Source organism: Sphaeramia orbicularis, chromosome 12 (genome assembly GCF_902148855.1).
Source record: "Sphaeramia orbicularis chromosome 12, fSphaOr1.1, whole genome shotgun sequence".
Classification (NCBI taxonomy): domain Eukaryota; kingdom Metazoa; phylum Chordata; class Actinopteri; order Kurtiformes; family Apogonidae; genus Sphaeramia; species Sphaeramia orbicularis.
This window is the reverse complement of record NC_043968.1, coordinates 12,170,323-12,189,698: the sequence shown is the minus strand read 5'-3', so window position 1 is coordinate 12,189,698 and position 19,376 is coordinate 12,170,323. Positions and strand designations below refer to the sequence as shown.

The 19,376-nt window shown below is 35.2% G+C and overlaps 1 protein-coding gene across 1 annotated transcript in view; it reads left to right on the top strand.

The window, feature by feature from the left end:
- LOC115430264 (laminin subunit gamma-1-like) overlaps positions 1–19,376 on the top strand; it is a 312,548-nt gene that overhangs the window by 150,730 nt on the left and 142,442 nt on the right. Inside the window, exons 5-6 of the mRNA XM_030150206.1 lie at positions 3,737–3,925; positions 7,950–8,067. Coding sequence (XP_030006066.1) covers positions 3,737–3,925; positions 7,950–8,067 — 307 coding nt within the window. The remainder of the gene's footprint in view (positions 1–3,736; positions 3,926–7,949; positions 8,068–19,376) is intronic.

Below are 19,376 nucleotides of genomic sequence, written 5' to 3'. Positions count from 1 at the left end.
TACAGCTGTTCTATTGTATATTTATGGATTTTGTTGTTTTAGTTCCATATCAGTTAACACAGTCTCAGTAACATCTCCTGGATGTAAGGAGGGAGTAGATTATTGTGTGCCTTGTACATCACTACCACTGCATTAAGATCAACAAGATCATGTATTTTCATTAAATTAAGCTCTAAAAATAGAATTTGTTGGTGCATAAAAATCTGCATTACTAATAATTCTTTTTTGAAATAACAAGATAGGATGAATATTTGAATAGTAGTTGTTTCCCCATATTTCTGCACCATAATTTAGATATGGAAGAATAATAGAATTACAGTCTACTCTCGTTATACCGCCAACTTCCGTTCACGGCCAAATTGGCGGTATAGCGAAAATGGCGTTACAACGGGTTGCGTCCATAATGTGCATGTCTTTACTATATGATGTCAATGCTGCCTCCGTTAACCCGTTCTAATTGCGTTTCTAAATAAATCTTGATTCTGTTATGTTGTAAGGGATCATTTAAAGTGGGGAAACATTTTAAGCATTATTATACCGTGTCGGGAAATGACACCCCATCATCTTGAGGCTTTGGCTTAATCCCACGTCCTCTTCCCGACATCCTGACCTACTGAGTGTTCTGCGATAAATGAACGGTGGCCGTTCCGTAGAATTACTCGTAGCTTGTCGCAATCAGCGTCTGGCGCGTTTGTTTCAGTGCATTGTTAAAATTTATGTGTACTGGATGGCAATCACGCTGGCGGTATAACGGTCAGGAAATCAATGGTATAAGTGTTGTTTGTGCATGGAACTGGGCTGGCGGATGGCGATAGGCGGAAATGGCGGTAGCTAATGGAATAATGCATTGGGGATTTTTGTGCAATGGTTTTGATCGGCGGTGAGCGAAAATGGCGGTATAACGGCGGGCGGTTTAACGAGAGTAGACTGTATATAGTATAAGAAGTAAGTATTTATTAAGTTTAGTTCTCATTTTACCAATTACGGCTATATTTTTCACTAATTTTGTCTTTATCCGTGAAATCGAGACAGAAACCACTACGAAATTACTCGTTCATTTCTTGCACTGTAAATAAAACACACTCATTGTACTTCCTTGTTTCAATTTAACATAATTTCAGCGTTTTCTTGTTTCAGTTACATAATTTAATCATTTCTTGTTCGAGTTTAATATCGTTTTGTAGATAGTTAAATCAATCAAACTGTCGGCTAGGTCGGAGTGAAAGGAGCATCTCTAGTTTAAAAAGGCTGAAGTCTTACACCCACAACACAATGGGCCAAAGCAATCTAAGCAGAGAGGACACTGGTCCAGTCCCTGGAAAAGACGCCTACTTGGTACAATAAGGTCACTGAGCATTTTCTTAAAAAGGAACAGAGGGCCAAATGTATGCTTAAATAACATGACTTTTTTTTTTTTTTTTTTTTTTTTTTTTAATGTAAGCTGACAATGAGCTTCCCCTGTCTGAAAGACGAGCAGCTGCCACTGATAGATAGATACTTTATTCATCCCATTGGGAAATTTACAGGTTCCAGGTTTTTGTAAGCACACAACACAGTTTCAGTTAGTGTTTTTTTTTTTCTTTTAATTACAGTTTTTATTTATTTCAGTTAACGAAAATGTTTTTTCAATTCTAGTTTTCGTCATTTCATTAGTTTTCGTTAACAATAATAACCTTGATCGAATCGAGTCGGTACCGTGTAGTGGAAACCCGACATATGTCCTTGTGTGGTCCACTCATCAGGGCCTGCTTCACTACTCATCCAAGGCTGGACATGGTGTTCCTTCCACCTTACTCTCTTTTCCTTGATCCTATTGAGGAGTTTTTCTCTGCTTGGAGGTGGAAAGTGTATGAGAATCAGGCTCAAAACCAGAGCTTCATTCAATGGATGCCGTGTGTGAAGACATTACAGGAGATCACTGTAGGGGATGGTTGTGACATAGTGACAAAACATCTAAACATTTGGACTTGCAGTGCTTACACAATGCCAAAGGGAAGATGTGTTTTGGGGGCACTGACTATTTATATGAGAAAAAAATGTAATTTTGACACATGAGTGAACTGTTTTGGGAGAGATATGAGCTTTTGCAGGTGAGCCTTTGTGTTGTGCTGAACCATCCAGGTTATTTTGGCAAAAGCAGCAAGAGTGTTGAGATCGTCTGGTCTGTTTCAAGAAATGAGCCAAAGCAATTGAAAAGGATCTATGCCTTTTTGGTGGCACTGATTAGTTATATGGAAAAGGAATTTAATTTTGACACATGAGTGAACTGTTTTGGGAGAGATATGAGCTTTTGCAAGTGAGCTATGGTGTTGTGCTGAACTGTAAAGACTGTTTTGCCAAATGATCTTAGAGTTTTGAGAATGTAATTTCTGTTTGGAGAAATGAGCCAAACCAATGGAGGAAAACTGTCAATCTGGACATTTGTTTTGCCCATTTATGTTTGAAATAAAGTCTATCTATATTTGATTTGATTTTCAGCCTTTTACTGACGTCGGAGCAAGTGATTAGATAGATAGATAGATAGATAGATAGATAGATAGATAGATAGATAGATAGATAGATAGATAGATAGATAGATAGATAGATAGATAGATAGATAGATAGATAGATAGATAGATAGATAGATAGATAGATAGATAGATAGATAGACAACGATAGAACTCATTCATGGGTTCATGGGTTTTGTTGTTTTAGTTCCATATCAGCCAACACAGTGGACACTTATGCATCATCTCATAAGCTGCAAATCATACCGTTATTGTAACTTTGCTGTTCTTGATTGTTTCTTGAGTGGAAATCAATTGTTAATATGTATTTTTTTTGCATATTATCTCCATGAAGTGAGTAATAACTAGTATTAGAATATGTTAAAACGTGAGAAAACATCAGCTTAGCTGCATTAAACATGGTTTCATTTCACTGTTTTCATATCACTTTATGATATTGGGTTTTAAATAGATGTTTCTTTGCTTCAAGTGTAGCTGAGTGAACATTTTTGTAACTCCATGAAAAACAGGTTGATGTAAAAAAAAAAAAAAATTCTATCACATTGTTTTGGTTTTTTTTTTCATGCGTAAAGAGGAATAAAAAACACTCAGGAAAAAAAAAAATCTTGATTAAGGTTCTCATAATTCATGCATGAAAGGGTTAAAGCATTTTAGTAAATACAACTTCTGGGCTTACGGTGTTGACACCTGTGTTTTAAAGCAACATGGTCATATTTTATCTTTAAAATAAGGTGAAAGCTGCTGAGACTTTTTATTAACAGAGAGGAATAATCATGTGGTTATTGCCAGTACTACACAGAGCTTGATTCATAATAAAATGGGCAATTTCACGTAAATCCCCCCTCAGGGTAACTGGTAAACTAAGGAGGGATTTGATGTGAGGGGTATGAGAGCTGTGATGGTGCGTTATCAGCTGAGTAATTTGCTCTTGTATAAACATGAATTACTGTTATCTAAATGCCCCCTGACAGCCGATTGGCTCCTCATTAGGCCTGTGTGAAATGAGATTAGCAACGAGCCTCTAAATTATGATCCAATCCCAGAACACATAATCTCTCACACATATACCCTTGTTCTGTCTCCCTCTGTCTATTTCCGTCTCCTGTCTTTCTACCTCTCTCTCTCTCTCTTTCTCCCTGTGGCTGCTCTCTCCTTCCACCTCTCCTCACTTGACCTCTTGCTCTTTCTCTTTCCTGTTTTTTTTTTCTTTTCCGTCGCCTCCCTCTCAGAGTGCAACTGCAGCGGGAGATCAGACCAGTGCGTGTTCGACTCGGAGCAGTACCGACGCACCGGCAGTGGGGGGCGCTGCGTGAACTGCAGAGATAACACCGACGGGCCCCATTGCGAACACTGCAGGGAAAACCACTACAGGAAGTCTCCGGAAGAGCCCTGCCTGGCCTGCGACTGCAATATCAATGGTGAGCCACGTCTACAAAAGCTGTAATTGTTTTATTACGGACTTAAGTATCATAATCCTTCACATTCACAGTCTTCGCCACATTTACTTCCCCTCATGTGAGAGAATTTAATTATGGTGGAACAAAAAAAAGAAATATTGGCACAGTGAGCAGCACCAGCAAGATTAAAGAGGACTCACAGGATTAATTGGAGCACATTTTATGGCCAAATGTTTTTAAATCGTTCATCAAATAGCATTAATATTTAGTCTGGCCTATCCGCTACACTCAAAAAAATGATTCTTGGCTCTAATAAACATGAAGTAATATTTTAAGGTAAAATGTAACTGAAATATATGAAATTTAAAGTTTATTTATCTGAAAAAGTCAAACATAATGTGAATATGCTTAGTATAAAGTGAATCTAAACAAATAAAGTAAACTTTATTTACTAGATCACATAAAAAGGCTGAGCGTCACAGTCAAACACAGTTTATGTAAAAGTTTGCATTAACTAAAGCAAATCTGACTGAAGGTATTTAATTTATTCATATTGACTCAATATGATAGAAAAAACATTGTATTAAATGCAACTCTTTACATTAAACTTATGTAATAAAATTACATGGAAAATTTACATGTAATTAAAATACATAAAGTCAACATTTTTGGCTTAATTATTTTTTTGAGCGTACCATACTGCTAAACCTTGACTGTAATTTATAATTAATACAATCTTGTTCATCTTATATCTCGGTCCTCTCATCAGTGTTATCTTTGCTTTAATCCATAAAGACCCAAATATCCACCAGTGACAAAACCATCTACTGATCTAAACTGTGTAATAACCTTAGAGCCACTAATTCTATCAATACATGTAAATAATTGGTTGATCATCTTTTCATGGTCATCAGATATAACCCATTTGGGCGTTCAGAGGCTCCGTTACCATGGAAACACCGTCATCTTCTACAACACAGGTGTCAAACATGCGGCCCGGGGGCCAAATCCGGCCCACCAAAGGGTTCAATCTGGCCCATGGGATAAATTTGTGAAATGCAAAAATTACACTGAAGATATTAACAATCAATGGTTTAAAAATTTTATTTCAGGTTCCATGCATACACTTATAAACCAATTAGATCTCAATTGGGTCAGACCAGAAAAATACTGTCATAATAAGCTATAAATAATGACGACTGCAGATTTTATCTTTGTTTTAGTGTAAAAAAAAAAAGTTAAATTACATGAAAATGTTTACATTAGCAAACTATCCTTTTACAAAAAAATATGAATAATCTGAAGAAATACCAACAAGGTGAAAAGTCTTGAGAAAAGTAAATGCAATTTTATCAATTATTCTACCTGTTACTAAATGTTTTGTGTGTTTGTAATTGTAATGTAAGTTGTAATGCACATGTGTAAATGATAAACTAAGGCAGAATAGTGTTAAAACTCCACTTGTTTTTCTTAAGACATTTCAAGTTGTTCACGTTATTCAGATTTTTAAGGAAACGATGTAGATATAAACATTATCGCAATGTAATTTTACTTTTTTCACTGGTATTATTTTACTGATCCGGCCCACCTGTGATCATATCGGGGTGAATGTGGCCCCTGAACTAAAATGAGTTTGACACCCCTGTTCTACAACATTGATTCACCAGTAAAACCCATAGAGTTGGATCAGTGACATTGGATGGAGACATTTGTTTTTATGTTCAGTTAATGATTCTTCCGTTTTCTCTGTTTTTGATATAATAAACCTCAATTTTAATCTGAAAAAACACAGAATACGTACGATAATATTACAATAAATGGTGATAAATCCCTTAAGGAAGGTTAAATATAGAGAAAAGTTCGTTTGGAAACTGCCACAAAATTAACACTGGGTCTTTATGGGTTAAAGTTTACTAATTATGATGAGGTTAAAGTGTAATTAATAAGCGATTCCTATATTTTAAATTTTAAAAAATATTAAAATTAGATTAAAACTTCTCCTCTTCATCACCTCTTCCACCTGTCTGTCTCACTTTTGCGCTTCCTGCTAGAGCGCCCCCTGGTGGCCGTTAGCCTGTATAAATCTATACTCGAGCTGCATCGCTGTATAAGCCGCGGGGTTCAAAACGAAAAAAAAGTAGCGGCTTATAGTCCGGAAAGTACAGTATACCTTGTCTGAACAAAAGAAAAAAGAAAAGTACAGGGGGACACAAAAAAAAAAACGGGAACTTTTTAACAATCCAATAAAACCAAGAGTGATGGAAGAAAAATATTTTATTCATAGTAGTTGAAACCTTAAAACATGCCATTTAAGAAACAATGATGGAATTTTCTTTTTTTTTTTTTAATTACAGGGTGACCCAAAAAAAACGGGAATTTTTGAAGTGCATATTGGCAGACATGAGCAAATGGCAGCACTGCGAGACAGTGACCTTGAGCAAGTAAACACACCCCCATTTTAGTAACCATTGGCAGCTGTGCGAGAATTGTTCGGTAACCTTGTGATCTCAAGATTTGGTAACGTTCCCTGGCCCCCTAGATCGCCAGATTTGTCCGTTTGTGATTTTTTCTTGTGGGACTATCTCAAGAGTAAAGTGTACACGACTCGACCAAGAACTCTGGATGAGTTAAAACAGAGAATTCAGGACGAAATTCACAGTATCCCAGCTGAGCTGTTGCAGCGGTCAATGAGGAATCTCAACAGCAGATTTCAAGAATGCATTCGTACAGGAGGACGCCATCTACAGGGTGGGGAAGCAAAATTTACAATATTTTGAGGCAGGGATTGAAAGACAGTGTATGACCAATTAGTTTATTGAAAGTCATGACAATTTATTTGCCACAAGAAAATTTATATAATAGAAAATGTTTTTATTCTATGTGTCTATGTGTTCTATGTGACAACTTCTCCCATTCTTCTTTAATAGTATCTTCCAGACTTTCTCATAATAGTTTTGCTCATAGTCATTCTCTTCTTTCCATTCTAAACAGTCTTTATGGACACTCCAACTATTTTTGAAATCTCCTTTGGTGTGACGAGTGCATTCAGCAAATCACACACTCTTTGACGTTTGCTTTCCTGATTACTCATATGCGCAAAAGTTTCTGAAAAGGTATGGATAATAGTGTTAGGTATGATTATGACATCAATATATGTTTGGTTTCAAAACAATTGACGTAGTGCCTGCTGAGAAAAAACAACTAAATGTTCATTGTAATTTTGGCTTCCCCACCCTGTACAGGAAGTAATTTTTAAAAAATGAAAATTCCATCATTGTTTCTTAAATGGCATGTTTTAAGGTTTCAATTACTATGAATAAAATATTTTTCTTCCATCACTCTTGGTTTTATTAGATTGTTAAAAAGTTCCCGTTTTTTTGTGTCACCCTGTATAAGACGACAAACTGCATTTTGCACCAGTTATTTACTTGTAATGGTAGGATAACTGGCTGTAAAGTTATTAAACAGTTTAGATCAGTAGATGCTTATGGTCAGTGGTGGATATTTGGGTCTTTACGGGTTAAAGAAAGCTATGACTTTTGCCGACGCTGCTCTCATAAATGGGTTCACTTCATTCGCTGAACGTTATCAATAAAGGGACCCAGAGCTCATTAAACACAGTCTAATTTTGGTCGTCATCAGGGTAAAGAGAGGCATCTTTTTGCACGCTGTTAGGTGTTTTAGCAGATGTTGGAGTCCGTTGCGTTAACTAAAGCTGACTTCATCAGCTTTCACTGTTATTGTTCTTTTTTTTTTAACATCCCCAATGCAGCAGCTGCTTTTATTCACCATTAACACAAAGCTATAGACTGTCACAGGGGCTGGATAGACTTCCATTACAGACTCACCTCTGGGTTCTTCCATAAAAGGTTCTCAGTTATCTCACGAGACATAATAAATGATATATTGATCAGGTCTGTGTAGTTTATTGATAACACTCATGGATTTTTTTTTTTTTTTCCTCCTTTTTCTTTATTTCTCTCCTGGTACTCTGTGTTCCCATTCTTTTTGTCTCGTTGTACCATCCATCTACTGTCCCTCCCAGGCTCGGTGAGTCTGCAGTGTGATGTAGAAGGAAGGTGTGCGTGTCGAGTCGGGGTGACAGGGGAGAAGTGTGACACATGTCTGGCTGGCTTTCATTCTCTAGGCCCCGGGGGCTGCAGGTGAGCAACACGCGAAGTCGAAAACACACATCCGCAGACATATTGACACGTACAACAAGCCCAAAATACTGAAAAGGTGACGTATTTAAAACAAAATAAACATCTTAGAAGTGTGACTGCAAATCTGAAAAGAATGCCACAACGGAGGCTCAAGCAGATGTGATGAACAGTGTTGGGAGTAATGGGTTAAAAAAGTAATGCAGTACAGTAATGGATTACTTTTTACTGTAACGCAGCATTAATTATCAATTGACAGTAAGCTAATTTTTTACTCAATACATGTTCAATAGGGTAGTATTACAATACATTTTTCGCCCATAATTTAATTGCTCAAATGAAAAAAAAAACAAAAAAAAGCTTTCAGTTAATCTATCAATCAAATTTAATTAATTTTTTTTTTTTTTGTTTATTTATTTTCATTGGTAAGAGGATAACCAGTGCAAATGCAGACAGCAACATGTCATAAAAGTAATGCATTACATTAACAGATTACTTTTTACTGTAACACAGAATTAATTATCAGTTTACAGTAATATATTACTCGGTATATGTTCAATAGCGCTTGCATTATATTACATTTTTTGCCCATAATTTAATTTCTCAAATGAAAAAAAAAAAACTTTCAATCAATCAATCAATCAAATTTCATTTCATTTGTATTTTTTGTTTATTTATTTTCATTGGTAAGAGGATAGGCAGTGCAAATGCAAACAACCAGTGTTGGGAGTAATGAGTTACAAAAGTAATGCATTACAGTAACAGATTACTTTTCACTGTAACACAGCATTAATTATCAATTTACAGTAATATGTTACTCGGTATATGTTCAATAGCGCTTGCATTATAAAACATTTTTTGCCCATAATTTAATTGCTCAAATGAAAAAAACAAAAAAAGCTTTCAGTTAATCTATCAATCAAATTTAATTAATTTTTTTTTTTTTGTTTATTTATTTTCATTGGTAAGAGGATAAGCAGTGCAAATGCAGACAGCTAGTTTTGGGAGTAACATGTCATAAAAGTAATGCATTACAGTAACGGATTATTTTTCACTGTAACACAGCATTAATTATCAATTTACAGTAATATATTACTCGGTATATGTTCAATAGTGCTTGCACTATAATACATTTTTTCCCATAATTTAATTTCTCAAATGAAAAAAAAAACAAAAAACTTTCAATCAATCAATCAATCAATCAAATTTCATTTCATTTGTATTTTTTGTTTATTTATTTTCATTGGTAAGAGGATAGGCAGTGCAAATGCAAACAATCAGTGTTGGGAGTAATGAGTTACAAAAATAATGTATTACAGTAACAGATTATTTTTTACTGTAACACAGCATTAATTATCAATTTAGTCGGCTAATATTTTACTCTGTGCATTTTCAGTATCACTTGTATTACAACACATTTTTTGCCCATAATTTAATTGCTCAGAGGAAAAAACAAAAAAAAAAACTTTCACTCACTCACTCACTCACTCTATCAAGTCAATCAAATTTTATTTTATTTTTTTTATTTTTTGTTTATTTATTTTCATTGGTAAGAGGATAAGCAATGCAAATGCAAACATCCAGTGTTGGGAGTAACGAGTTACAAAAGTAATTCATTACAGTAACAGATTACTTTTTGCTGTAACACGGTAGTGTAAAGCATCACTAATCAATTTTCAGTAATATATTACTCGGTTTATGTTCAATAGTGCTTGCGTCACAACACACTTTTTGCCCATAATTGAATCACTCAGATGAAAAAAAAAAACCAAAAAACAACACTGTGAGACCTTAAGGAATCACAAATGCGTCTGTACAGTTCTATTTCCTGTTGGTGTTCAGCCAGTGGGTGCAGACGGCAGAAGACAGTCCATTGTCCACGTGGATGTATGCTCAGTACTAACCCTAACCCTGCTTTACAGAAGCTAGTTAGCATGATCCCTGTGATCAGCAATGACAAGGGAAGCTAACGTTTCTATGACTAGTTGCAGATTTATCTATTGCACAGGTGTCAAACATAAGGCCCGGGGGCCAAATCCGGCCCGCCAAAGGGTCCAGTCTGGCCCCTAGGATGAATTTGTGAAATGCAAAAATTACACTGAAGATATTTATAATCAAAGATGTTGAAATCATTTTAGGTCAATTCAATCTTAAGTGGAACAGACCAGTTAAATATTATCATAATAACCTATAAATAATGAAAACTGCAAATTTTCCTCTGTTTTAGTATAAAAAAGTCAAATTAGAAAAGAAAAAGTTACATTTACAGACTATCCTTTTACAAAAAATATGAATAACCCGAACAAATATGAACAATGTGAAATGTCTTTAGAGAAGTATGTGGAATTTTAACTATACTCTGCCCGTTACTAAATCTTTAAGTTGTGATGCACATGTATAAAAGATCAACTTGGGTGTAATATTGCACTTTTTTTCTTAAGAATTTTCAGGTTGTTTGTATTTGTTCATGTTATGTTCAAGTACGGCTGGTAGGTGTAAAAAATTTTCATCATGGAATTTTACTTTTTTCACTGAAAAACATAGAGAAAACTTCGGATGTTGACATTATTTATCAGTTCTTATCCTATTATTTATATTATTTTACTGGTCCGGCCCACTTTACAACATATTAGGCTGAATGTGGCCCCTGAACTGAAATGAGTTTGACACCCATGATCTACTGGCATCCTCGGTGCCACGCCCCCTGTTTGAACATGGAAAATGTTGAAAAAAATGCAAGCGTTCCTTCTGGGATTCAAACATCGTAGACTGTAGTGTTACTTACTGAACTATCAGTCCACATGTACTTTGAGGCACAGATTTATTTGCCCAAGACTCTCCTATCTCTTGTATTGGGGGGGGCATGCACCCTTTATGATGACAGTCTGTATGTAACTCAAAAGTAATACAGGAGTCATGTAATACATTACAATTCAGAAACAGTAATATTGTAAGGTAAGGATTGACTTTTAAATAGCAGTAACAAGTAATCTGTAATGGATTACAGTTTGAAAGTAACTTACTACGGTGGCCCAGAGGTGCAACAGGCCAAAAAATTATCCACTAGACGAAAAAAATTATCTACTAGAAGGAAAAAAAGGAGAACAGCCTAAAAAAATTATCCACTATAAGAAAAAAAAACAGAATAGCCTAAAAAAATTATCCACTAGATGAAAAAAATTATCTACTACAAGAAAAAAAAAGAGAACAGCCCCCAAAAAATTATTCACTGTAAGAAAAAAAAGAGAACAGCCTAAAAAAAATTATCCACTAGATGTAAAAAAAAATCCCCTATAAGAAAAAAAAGAGACCAGCCAAAAAAATTATCTACTAAAAGAAAAAAAAGAGAACAGGCGAAAAAAATTATCTACTAGCCCAAAAAAATATTCACTATAAGAAAAAAAAAGAACAGGTGAAAAAAATTATCTACTATGAGAAAAAAAAGAGAGCAGCCCAAAAAAATATCCACTATAAGAAAAAAAAAACCCATCATCCACTTTTTCAATTACGTTGACGGGTTGGGTTAGGGTTAGGGTATGGGTTTTTTTGGCTGGTCTCTTTTCTTTCTTATAGGGGATTTTTTTTTTTTCATCTAGTGGATAATTTTTTTTAGGCTGTTCTCTTTTTTTTCTTATAGTGGATAATTTTTTGGGGGCTGTTCTCTTTTTTTCTTGCAGTAAATAATTTTTTTGTCTAGTGGATAATTTTTTTTAGGCTGTTCTCTTTTTTTTCTTATAGTGGATAATTTTTTTGGGGCTGTTCTCTTTTTTTCTTGCAGTAAATAATTTTTTTGTCTAGTGGATAATTTTTTTAGGCTGTTCTCTTTTTTTTCTTGTAGTAGATAATTTTTTTCATCTAGTGGATAACTTTTTTAGGCTGTTCTCCCCTTTTTTTTCTTATAGTGGATAATTTTTTTGGCTGTTCTCCTTTTTTTTCTTGTAGTAGATAATTTCTTTCATCTAGTGGATAATTTTTTTAGGCTGTTCTCCTTTTTTTTTCTTGTAGTAGATAATTTTTTTCGTCTAGTGGATCATTTTTTGGCCTGTTGCACCTCTGGGCCACCGTAAACTTACACAACACTGGTGGTGAATCTTTCTCATTTTGCAGTTTTACCAGCTTTATTAAACTGAAACGCTGCCATGAACTGGAGGATTCTCACATGTGGATGTGACACCTGTGTGAATTTGTGACCCTTTTATCAGCAGGTACCAAGACGTGGCAACATGAAAACCTAACCCCTAACTGGTCTAACAAGCAAGGCAACCCAGAGAGCAGTAATTTTAAAGATGGAGACACGGACGAGGGGGAAAAGAACATTCAACTTATTCAAGATTTAAACCAAAAAAAAAAAAAAAAAATCAATTAGAACAGCAGGGTGTTTCATTTAAATGGCATTTAATCTTTACACTTTCGATGTGTCACCCTTTAATATTTGCCAAGTGTTTAATCAATTTTATAATTTGCATGCTGCATTTAATGTTTATATCATTCATCTTATCTGACAATAGGGCTGGGTGATGTATAATTACCATGCCTCTATTCTGCAAGAACAATTGATTTTTGTATTCAGTCTGTAAACCAATTCTTATTGGTCAGCAGGATTCTTATGACATTATATCTAACATACACTTAGAAGTACATAACGTGTGTATCAACAGGTTGAATATACCATCGAAGTCTGCATGATACCCGTGACTAAATAAGGATTCTTCTTTAACTTTGGCTGCCAACATTCTTGTGTCTGATGTTAATCTTACACCAGGTTCCCACTAACAGATTATATCGATGTTGAATATGTCAATATTTTTAGCAATGTTTTTTTTAAAACCTTTTGTCCGCACATATACAGTGTTTTAGGCCTCAAAAATGCTCTACAAAACTGGAAAAGCACCCGGAGAGAGCAGACCCCCACCAAGGCAGATCAGCCCCCCCGCCCCGATCACCACCGAAATTTAATCATTTCTTCCTTGTGCCAGTGTCAACATTTCCTGAAAATTTCATCAAAATCCATCTATAACTTTTTGAGTTACCTTGCTAACAGACAAACAAACAAACCCCGATGGACACATAACCTCTGCCATACCTTTGGCAGAGGTAGAAAACAAATAAAAACAGGAAAAACACTCGGAGAGCGCAGACCTCTGCCAAGACAGATCTTACCCCCCCAGTGTTTGTTTGTTTGTTTGTTAGCAAAATAAGTCAAAAAGTCATAAATGGATTGTCATGAAATTTTCAGGAAATGTTGATACTGGCACAAGGAAGAAATGATGACATTTTGGTGGTGATCGGGGGTAGGGGGGCCCACGGGGGGGCCCCACTGATCGGCCTTGGCGGAGATCTGTTCTCTCAGAGTGCTTTTCTAGAAAAGACAGCACAGACTTCCGCCAAGGCCGATCAGTGGGGCCCCCCCGTAGGCCCCCCCACCCCCGATCACCACCAAAATGTCATCATTTCTTCCTTGTGCCAGTATCAACATTTCCTGAAAATTTCCTGAAAATCTGTCCATAAATTTTTGAGTTATCTTGCTAAAAGACAAACAGACACATAGACAGACAAACCCAGATGAAAACATAACCTCCACCGTTACACTTGGTGGAGGTAATAAACTCAACAAGACTCCTCCCTGAGACAATATTTTTCCAAATTAAAATAGGAAATGCACAATTATCTTCCAACTATGACAATAAAGTTAATTTTTTTAGAACAGCAAACAAATTTTGGTAACAAAGATGAACATTTTAACAATATTAGTGGCTGCAATGAGTCCATTTCAATTGCACATCTCAGAACATTCAATTACAAACTGTACAAAGTGTGCAAAAACAGAATCACTGCACATTTTTCTTTTCCAGTCAAATTCTTGCCCATTCTCCAAAACTAAACTCTTTGTCTAGTCTTTGTTTTGCTTTGGCAGAAATTTAAAGGGACGTTTGTGCACTATTGAAAAGGAGGTGAAAATCCTCTATTGTCAAGAAATGATGTAAAATAAGAAAAGACAACAAAATGCATGATATTTGTAAATAAATGAAAAAGACATTAATGAGTATTTTCATTTAAAATCATATATCTGTAAAACTGAAATTGACACCGGTTCTAAGGATTGTGTTTGTGATCAAAAAATGAACAAGGAGAGAACATATGGATTATAATATGTAAGAAAAAAATAAATGAGTTTCACTTTTAGTTAAAACGAGAAAATACTAAATATAATATCTTGTATATAATTGATTGCTAATTGACTTTTCCCTTTTAAAGCTATTGTGCCAAGTCAAGCTTTTAAATAACTTTAAATTCAAGAATCTTATTATAAAAATAAAGAGCATGTGCACTATAAATAAGACTGATTAATATTATTGTACTGAGTTTAATTCCACTGTTATGATATTTAATTATTTAATTTGTTACAAAACAATGCAACTCATATTCAGAGCAAAATCGAGGTCACTCCTAGGCAGTGTGCAAAAGGAAAGTGATGACAGGTGATCCACTAAAATGATCCAAAAAGAATTTATATCATTATTGTACAAAGAACTAAAGAATGGTGGATTGAAAAAAAACCATGTAGCTCTATTACTGGGCCTAAATTATGACACAGTAACAATGATTTTATTTTTCTTTTGGAGGGTACCTTGGCTAATAAGAATGTAGGCAGGCATATATGAAACCATTAAACCAGTATTTTGTATTTGTCTGATTCTGTTCAGTCACTACTTAATACTTGTTGATCTTGTTTATTCTGTTGTATTATCTGTGGTAACTGAATAAAATGAGTTCATTCAAGCATCATCAGAAATGCAAAATCTTCAGTTTCATATTGATTTTGATCACATTGATTTGTATAAAGTTATTTATTTACTTGTCTGATCTCTACACACCTGAAATCCAGCACAAATGACTTCAAACTTTTCAAAGGGTTAAATGGTTTTTAAAGGGTTTTTTCAGATTTATTTGTTGCTGCAAATGTGTGCATCTTCAAAAAAGTTACAACTTTAACCCATAAAGACCCAGTGTTACTTTTGTGGTAGTTCCCAATTTTATTTATTTATTTTTTCTTCTAAATTTCACCTTTCTTAAATGATTTATCACCATTTATTATAATACTATCTACTGTACTTTACAACATGATATCATGAAATTGTGTACATATACACAGCACTTTTAATTACCATTATCTGTAGGCATTATAAGCTTTCATGCCACATCAAATACCATGCACTGAGGGTTAGGGTTATGGTTATGTGAACCAGAGATCTTAGCGTAAATTGACTCATGACCAAATGGCGTTGAATAACACAAAAGGATGAAAATGCGTCCGTATAGCACACCAAATACCATAAGAACTGGCATGACATACAACACGATTTCATGAGATCAGTCTCGTAGAAAGGTTTTCTTGTAGAAAACCATGTATTTTCTTATATTTAATTTACTGATCATGTACATGTTCATAGAAGTTTAGGTTAAAATTGAGGGTTATTATATCAGAAACAGACAAAAGTGAAGAAAAAGTGACTTTTTCCATAAAATATATCAAAAACAAGTGTCTCCATCCACTGTCATTGATCCAACTCCATGGGTTTTACTGGTGAATCAATGCTGTAGAAGATGACAGTGTTTCCACGGTAACTATGGAGCCTCTGAACGTCCAAATGGGTCATATCTGATGACCATGAAAATATTACAAACTGCATTTTACACCATTTTTTTTACATGTATTGATAGGATTAATGGATCAACGCTTATTAAACATTTATATCAGTAGATGGTTTTGGTCACCAGTCGGTCTTTGGGCCTTTATGGGTTAAATACTGAAACCAAAAACCACGACTGTATATTTCATTGAGCTGTTATACATCCTCCATCATTTGCTCGTCTACCAATGCAAACCTCAGATTGAAGTTGTCAGTTATTATGTCAGAAACAGAGAAAAATGAAGAAAAAGTGACTTTTTTTTAACAAAGATAACTGAACAGAAAAACAAGTGTGCCCATCCACTGTCATTGAACTCCATGAGTTTTACTGGTGAATCAGTTTCGCAGAAGATGACATCCTGCAGATAGTCCAATAGGACCTGCACAGAGGCTTTATTGTTTATTTTGAGGGGAAAAGTAGATTTGTACATCATCAGCAAAACAATGAAGTTGGAGGCTCTGCTTTCTAAAAATGGAACCCAGGGGCAGCATATACAAAGAAAACAGGACCCAGAATAGAACCCTGAGGCACTCCAAAGCCTTCAAATTCAACTGTTACTATATCAGAACAGTGAAAACTGGAGAAAAAGTGACTTTTTCAGTAAAATATATTGTGAACTGAACATAAAACAAGTGTGTCCATCCACTGTCATTGATCCAACTCCATGGTTTTACTGGTGAATCAATGTTGTAGAAGATGACGGTGTTTCTACGGTAACTACGGAGCCTCTGAATGTCCAAATGGGTCATATCTGATGACCATGAAAAGATGATAAACTGCATTTTACACCAATTATTTACATGTATTGATAGGATTAGTGGATCAACACATTAAACATTTACATCACTACATGGTTTTGGTCACCAGTGGGTGTTTGGGTCTTTATGAGTTAAAATATTGAATCCAAAAACCACTACTGTATATTTCATTGAGCTGTTATACATCCTCCATCATTTGCTCATCTACCAATGCAAACTTCAGATTAAAGTTGTCAGTTATTATGTCAGAAACAGAGAAAAATGAAGAAAAAGTGACTTTTTTTTAACAAAGATAACTGAACAGAAAAACAAGTGTGCCCATCCACTGTCATTTAACTCCATGAGTTTTACTGGTGAATCCGTTTCGCAGAAGATGACATCCTGCAGATAGTCCAATAGGACCTGCACAGAGGCTTTATTGTTTATTTTGAGGGGAAAAGTAGATTTGTACATCATCAGCAAAACAATGAAGTTGGAGGCTCTGCTTTCTAAAAATGGAACCCAGGGGCAGCATATACAAAGAAAACAGGACCCAGAATAGAACCCTGAGGCACTCCAAAGCCTTCAAATTCAACTGTTACTATATCAGAACAGTGAAAACTGGAGAAAAAGTGACTTTTTCAGTAAAATATATTGTGAACTGAACATAAAACAAGTGTGTCCATCCACTGTCATTGATTCAACTCCATGGTTTTACTGGTGAATCAATGTTGTAGAAGATGACGGTGTTTCTACGGTAACTACGGAGCCTCTGAATGTCCAAATGGGTCATATCTGATGACCATAAAAAGATGATAAACTGCATTTTACACCAATTATTTACATGTATTGATAGGATTAGTGGATCAACACATTAAACATTTACATCACTACATGGTTTTGGTCACCAGTGGGTGTTTGGGTCTTTATGAGTTAAAATATTGAATCCAAAAACCACTACTGTATATTTCATTGAGCTGTTATACATCCTCCATCATTTGCTCATCTACCAATGCAAACTTCAGATTAAAGTTGTCAGTTATTATGTCAGAAACAGAGAAAAATGAAGAAAAAGTGACTTTTTTTTAACAAAGATAACTGAACAGAAAAACAAGTGTGCCCATCCACTGTCATTTAACTCCATGAGTTTTACTGGTGAATCCGTTTCACAGAAGATGACATCCTGCAGATAGTCCAATAGGACCTGCACAGAGGCTTTATTGTTTATTTTGAGGGGAAAAGTAGATTTGTACATCATCAGCAAAACAATGAAGTTGGAGGCTCTGCTTTCTAAAAATGGAACCCAGGGGCAGCATATACAAAGAAAACAGGACCCAGAATAGAACCCTGAGGCACTCCAAAGCCTTCAAATTCAACTGTTACTATATCAGAACAGTGAAAACTGGAGAAAAAGTGACTTTTTCAGTAAAATATATTGTGAACTGAACATAAAACAAGTGTGTCCATCCACTGTCATTGATCCAACTCCATGGTTTTACTGGTGAATCAGTGTTGTAGAAGATGACAGTGTTTCTACGGTAACTACGGAGCCTCTGAACATCCAAATGGGTCATATCTGATGACAATGAAAAGATGATAAACTGCATTTTACACCATTTATTTACATGTATTGATAGGATTAGTGAACCAACAGGTCAGTAGAAGCCTTTGGTCACCAGTTGCTGTTTGGGTCTTTGTGGGTTAATATTTCAGAGAACAATACTGCCTCTGTACATTTACCATCGTCCCCTACTGCCGTTTTGTGAGAAAACTCTTGCTCATAGTTGCGGCAGATTCCCTCCTGCTGCATATTCTGAGTGGGTTTATGGACTCCAAATCCGAGGGCCAGAATGACCAGCTGTCCGGACCAACGGGAGAACTGAAGAACCCGGTGTTTGACGACACCTCGCACCGAGCCAGATACCAAGCAGTTTCCTCCATCTGTTACCATGGTGACTAGTCCAGCCTCCCTGGCTTTTCAAAACTTCAGTGAAAAAGCTCTAACAACTCTCTACATATGAAGTGGAAGTTATGCAAAGGAGTGGGGATTCATTTTTACAAGTTTTTTGTCATCTTTAACCCATAAAGACCCAGGGCTACTTTTGTAGCGATTACAAAAATGAATATTTCTCTTTATTTAACCTTTCTTAAGTGTTTTATCACCATTTATCACAACATTATCCTCTGCAATTTGAGTGTTTTTTTGTTTTTTTTTTTTAAGTCAAAATCAGGTATTTTCCTAAATTTAATTCACTAATCATGTAGATGTTCATAAAAGCTCAGATTAAAATTGAGGGTTATAATGTCAAAAACAGAGAAAACTGAAGAAAAAGTAATTTTATCAGCAAATATATCAATATCAAAACACAAAGCAGGTCTTTATGGGTTAAATTCACTTGCCAGGCAGTTTATCATTTATTGTTAGTGTTGCCAACATAAAATTATCAATCATTTAACCCATAAAGACCCAGTGCTTCTTCTGTGGCAGTTCCCAAATGAATTTTTCTACCTATTTAATCATTCTTAATTGATTTATCACCATTTATTATAATTTTATCCTCTGTGTTTTGTGTTTTTTTCAGTCTAAATGATGTATTTTCCTGTATTTAATTCACAGAACATGTAGATGTTCATAAAAACTCAGATTAAAGTTGTGTTTTTATTATATCAGAAACAGAGAAAACTGAAGAAAAAGTTGCTTTTTCAACAAAAATTGCATGAATTGAACATAAAACAAGCGCCTCAATCCACTGTCATTGATCGAACTCTATGGGTTTTACTGGTGAGTCAAGAAGTAGAAGTAAAAGATGACGGTGTTTCCACGGTAACTACAGAGCCTCTGAACGTCCAAATGGGTCATATCTGATGACCATGAAAAGATGA